Consider the following 5,826-nt stretch of genomic DNA (forward strand, 5'->3'; position numbering starts at 1 on the left):
TAGTGTTGCCACGACACGAGACGAGACGATGTAGCCTTTCTCGTCTGGTGTCGTGCAAATGGCGTCTCGTATTGAACATTTTGTCTGTCTTGTTACGAAGTCTACGCTCGTTATCGAAACGATACACGAGAAATATCTTATCTCGTGGCATCACTAGTGTTGCTACGATATGATACGAGACAGTTTAAAATCGCGACGTGTCTCGTGAGAATATAGTTTCGTCTCAAAGTGTCACTACTTAAAATGCATTATAGAACTGTCTCCTCAATAAATGTTTACATAGAAATTTAAACATTTAATAGGGTAGTCTGTTGTGAAACACGTAGCTAGAGGGGAAACTTCTATAATGCATTTAAGTACAGGGTGCGGCACGTAAAACCGGCCCGTAAAGTGAACACATAAAATGAAATGTAATGTATTGAATATGATTAACTACAACACATAAATGAAATGCAATGTATTGAATATGAGTACTCACCTTCACAGCAGGTGCTGAAAGTGTCCTCCGCCTACTTCAACACACATGTGAGCACGATTGAGGAGATTAATATATACCCTTGTCAGTTCTTGTGTTGTAATGCTATTGGTGACATCCTGGATCCTGGTCTTGAGTTCTTCAATTGTGTGTGGATTTGTTTCGTATACTCTTCCCTTTAACAGTCCCCATAAGTCAAAGTCACACGTGGACAAGTCTGGTGACCGAGGAGCAGGGGCGGACTGGCCCACCCTGCTACCCTGCAAATGCAGGGTGGGCCCCCTTTACCAATTTTAAATAGATGTGCTCAATTAAACCTACCAGCATCAAAAATATGGCAGGGTAACTCCCGCAAACTTGTGTTTTCCATAAAAAAACGTAAAGTTAAACTTTCATGAATAGATCTTATTCTTCTTCACGTTTATCGACTTGAAAAGGTTCCGTCTATGAGACAATCAGGCCCTAAAACATTGCGGGGTTTGTGATACAGCAGCTGTTAAAAACGAGCACGTTAACTATTACTTTTTTTAAATATAAGAAACACAGTAGATTTCAGGCTGTTATATGCAAGTATGATGATATTTTAAAGAACCATGTTTCAGAGGCGATTATGAAGAGTCAAAACAGAAGATTGCGCCAAGACAAGTGTGGTGAAGGAAGTTCACAAGGAAGAGGCTCACTAGTAACTTTTTTGTCGAAGATATTTTTCGAGAAGTTAGTAACCAATCTTGTTCTTCAGATTCAAACTAATAGTGTTAACGAAATAAAGCAGGCTGGTGCATTTAGTGTTGAAGTTGACTGTACCCAGGACATTAATGTTATTGAACAGTTAGCATTGTGTGTTCGGTATGTGCTCCATGGTGAAGTAAGAGTGAAACTTCTGAAACTAATTCCTGTCGACAAAGCTACTGGACTGGGTCTTTACAAACAGATTGAGGATGAACTTAGTAAGCCGAAACTGTCAACGTCACATATTGTAGGCTGTTCTTTTGATGGTGCAGCTAACATGAGTGGCCAGTATAACGATGTCCAAGCACAGCTCAAAATACTTAATCCGAATGTTCAGTATGTGCATTGTCTCGCGCATGTTCTAAATTTGGTAATGATAAGTGCAACAGAATGTTGCAAAGTCTCAAAAGACTTTCTTGGGTTACTTCAAATGACAGTTACTTTCATCTGCGATTCATATAAAAAAATGCAAGTGTGGATTAAGTACAATGAAGAAAACTCAAGTGGTAGACAGCTACTTTGCCGATTACAAAACATAAATCTGACAAGGTGGTGGAGTAAAGATCGAGCTCTAAAGTGTATCTTTGATGATTTTTCGACACCTTTGCAAGATCGGAAGAGATTCATGACGCTGCTTCAATGTCTATTCACTATTGCAAATATGAGTGATTTTCAAGCAGAAGTCACATTTAAAGCCAAGCGTTTGGTTCAGAACTGGTGTAAATTTGAAAACATTCTTGTGGCTTTTGTTTTCAGCCAACTTTTTCACCTATGTACACCTACTTCACAGTATTTGCAAAAATCTGGTTTGGATTATCTAACGGCTACAAAAATGATTTGTACGTTACAATCAGACTTAAAGCAAAAACGGAACGTGTTTTGTTCTATTGAAACTAAAGCTATGGAGTTTGCAAAGGACTTGAAAAGGCAATTGAAGGATGCAGGATACGATGTTGCAGTTGAAACTGCTCTCCTTGCAAAGAGAATACCAGTAACAACTCTTCAAGCAGACGAGCTTTCCCATGATGAGGCAAGAATTTTAGATTCTCCATCAAAAGTGTTTCAGATAAACGTTTTCAATGTTATTTTCGATACTGCAATTGAGCAATTATATTCTCGGTTTATCTGCAATGACAGTCTCATGAAGGACATTGCATGGCTGGATCCTACCCGTTTTCATGAGAAGTACTTTACAAGAACTACCTGATTCATCTCTCAATACTCTACCACATTATTGCAAAGTGGAAAGAGAACAAATTCAAGAGGAACTGCTCCAATTTGCTCGTCATTATAGGGACTATAATCCACCAATATGTAAAAATCAGGATATTTTAAGAAATCAGCATGGCAGCGAGCAATATGCTCATAATAGTGAAAAAGAGGAAAATAAAGAAGAGGAAGATAATGAAACTGAGAGTGAGAAGGAAGATGAATGGAAATGCAAACCTGCAAGACAGTGTAAAGTGTGTCTAGTTTGTCCACTGCACCTGCTTCACGAATTAAATCTTTATGGTCCATTATATCCATCGTTGTATAAAGCGTATAAGTATGTTCTAACTCTATCGTGTACCCAAGTATCATGTGAAAGAATTTTCTCGATTATGAAAGTGATCAAAAATGGGTTGCGTTCATCGCTTGAACAAGATTTGTTGGAAGACTTTATTCTTTTATACATAGAAAGATCATATACGTTTAATTACGACAAAGTGATTTACGATCTTGTATCTAGCTCCAAAGAATTAGGTAGATATTTGAAATTGTGAGTGTAACTGGGGCATAATGAAGATATTAATATTAGGATACATTTCTGGCATTCATATTAATATTATATTATATTAGGTTACAGTATGCAATTCAGTAGAAAATTTCAACCAATTTGATATTAGAGCTGATTTATGAGGAAAGAAACTTACATTATTTCTGTCAGTGCTTTAATTATTTAGTGTTTCAAAGTTGACTTGAGATTAGTTTTTACTTATTGCACATGTATATATTTTTGGTTTTCTAAAACATGACACTCATTTGTTTAAATAAATGGTTTAAATTCATTACATAAAAAACAGTAGCACTATATAAATAACTGAAAGCACCAATTCCGGTATTGTGTGTGTTTACAATAAAAAATGATAATGCCAATTACACTGTATGAGTTACGGTACTATTAAAATGTTCCTACTTCAAATTTTTTGTAATTAATGTTTTGCTTTTGTATGAATATATGGGATACTATTTATGGGTTCGAAGATGGACTTTTATATGTAATACATATGAAGAATGCCAAATACATTTTTTACATTTTTATACAGTGGGCCCTCATTTCAGTTTAGCAGGGTGGGCCCTTTGGTTGCCAGTCCGCCCCTGCCGAGGAGGCCACAAGCCTTTGCTGATTGTCCTCTCTGGTGTAAACATCTCATGCACAAGGGACAATGATGAAGCTGATGTGTGGCATGTTGCACCGTCCTGCTGAAAGTAACATAACTGACGCTCCTCTTCGGTCAAGTGTGTATAAAACTCCTCCGGGATTCCCATATACACGTCACTGTTCACTGTCGTCTCAAAGAATATGGGCCCAATAACGCGTGTGAGGGAAATGGCACACCAAACACCAATCTTCTCATCATGCAAGGGTACCTGGTGGATTGCGTGTGGATTTTCTGTCGACCAATACCGGTTGTTTTGGGAATTTACGTACCCAGACAGGTGGAACCACGCCTCGTCACTCATGATGAGCATTAGTGGATGAGTGGCAACACGCTCGGGTATCGAATACGGCATTATCACATACTGACACTCACCCGGCTTAACACAACGAGGCCTTTTTCTCAACTGGTTTCCACAAGTTTCACTGGCTGCGGCTGCACGTGACTGCTGCAGGTCACGTAAGTCGACCCGACCTCGACACGCCATCTCTTGGTAGGAAGGTAGATTATTTAAGTGTTGCCAAAAACACAATATACCACAATATTACGACGGGCCGGTTTTACGTGCCGCACCCTGTACTAATGCCATGAGACAAGACAATCATTCGTGACGATAATGTGAAAATTGATTATAAAATTCCCTAAATTACTGCTTTTAAGAAATAGAATTTATCGGAAAGCTTTCTTTATGCACCAATGACCATACAGAAATAATTACGAAACCTTTGCAAACAAAAATGAAGAATAGCAATACAGATGAAGAATAGCATTTTTCTGACTTTGATATCGAGATGAGATTTAAACGTTTTTCACACACAAAAACAATTATAATATTTAAAAAGTTCTGTAGACGAGCCTCGAACCACCTTCACTCACATTTGCTAATTGGTTTGACGTTCTCACACTAACAAACTGTGCTACTGACTTCTTATACAGGTTATAGGCCTGTTCTACTATAATACAAGACAAATTTTCATTATAATCGTGTTCCAATTCGCCCCTTTTGATAGATAATTTCCACTGTTTTTTTTTATTTATATGTAGTCTGTATGTTTTATCTGAATGTCTTATGTCCGCATGGATATAAGAAATGTTAGAAAAAATTGATTAAATGTTTTGTTTGTGGATATGAATCCGCATTGTTCTCACTGTAATGACGTAGAGGTCTCAGTTCTACGTTGAATTATAGAACTCCCTCTAGGTCTTGAAAAATACCCTTTCCAACGGAGTTGGTAATTTCCGTGTTTTCGGCCAAATTAAGGATTTTTGCTTCTAATTTCTTTATTTTAAAATAGTGTTGAATACGAATATTGAAAACATATTTGTCATTAACCTATCCTGCTGTGGAAACCTTCCAAAATTTCGAACATATAAAGAAAACGGAGATATTTTCAAAAACGTCAGATTAAAGATACGCGTTACTTATTTTGCTCACATTTGTACATTTACAACAATCGTATCACTACTGACCCTTAAAATAATACAAGAAAGCCTATCAGTAACAAAATCAACCCGTTTAATTGCTTAAATTCATTCGTGAACGAAAAACTCTGGTCCTAATTGATTTTTATTTCCTTGCCCAACATAACTTTCAGACTGCACTGTTCCTTTTTCTTGGTATCTAACTTCTGAACTCCTACTAGGTTCATCGTATATTCTCTAGCTCACCCGTTACGGATTTTAACGAGCTTGCTCTACGAAGACTTCTTATATTCCATGTTCCAAATCTCATGTCTATTCTACTTTGCTGAGGTCGTGCTAAGTTATCAGTGCTCGTCCCAGGTCTTTGTGAATGTTTCTGAACAAGTTTATAGGATGAGGCTGTTAGCCTCACGTCAAACTCCTAAGCTGGAGGTCCTTCTCTTGTTTGTACGCGACTTCTTATTCAATACATTCGCAGCTAACCTCTATATCTAGGGACTTCTTTCGATCCGAAACTTGAGGACACGCTATGTCGTGGTGATAGGAACCCACGTTACATAAAAAAATGTTCATGTTTTTTAAACAAAAAGAAAAGTTTCGTTAATTACCCTATAATGTGACGTATGCAATTTCCCTGAAAAATTCCAAAAGGGGAGCTTATCAGGAAATGATTTTTTGAGAAGCTTTACAGACGGTTTTATTCATATTCTAACAGATGACAATATTCCGTTAGTAACGGTTATCTGACAATGTGTACGGTATTTTGTTAGCAACGCTATA

At 37.3% G+C, this 5,826-nt stretch overlaps 1 protein-coding gene across 1 annotated transcript; it reads left to right on the forward strand.

The window, feature by feature from the left end:
• Nucleotides 1–1,085: 1,085 nt before the first annotated feature.
• On the forward strand, nt 1,086–2,411 carry LOC145660923 (zinc finger MYM-type protein 1-like). Its single transcript, XM_081726359.1, has one exon. It carries the CDS (start codon nt 1,086–1,088, stop codon nt 2,409–2,411), a length of 1,326 nt encoding a protein of 441 aa, XP_081582485.1.
• The last annotated feature ends 3,415 nt before the right edge of the window (nt 2,412–5,826 follow it).

This window comes from Thermobia domestica, chromosome 9 (genome assembly GCF_964235325.1).
Source record: "Thermobia domestica chromosome 9, izTheDome1.hap1.1, whole genome shotgun sequence".
NCBI classification, from domain to species: Eukaryota; Metazoa; Arthropoda; class Insecta; order Zygentoma; family Lepismatidae; genus Thermobia; species Thermobia domestica.

What these genes read in the sequence shown, in the direction of transcription:
- LOC145660923 (XM_081726359.1), top strand. Translation starts at nt 1,086, where the DNA reads ATGAAGAGTCAAAACAGAAGATTGCGCCAAGACAAGTGTGGTGAAGGA.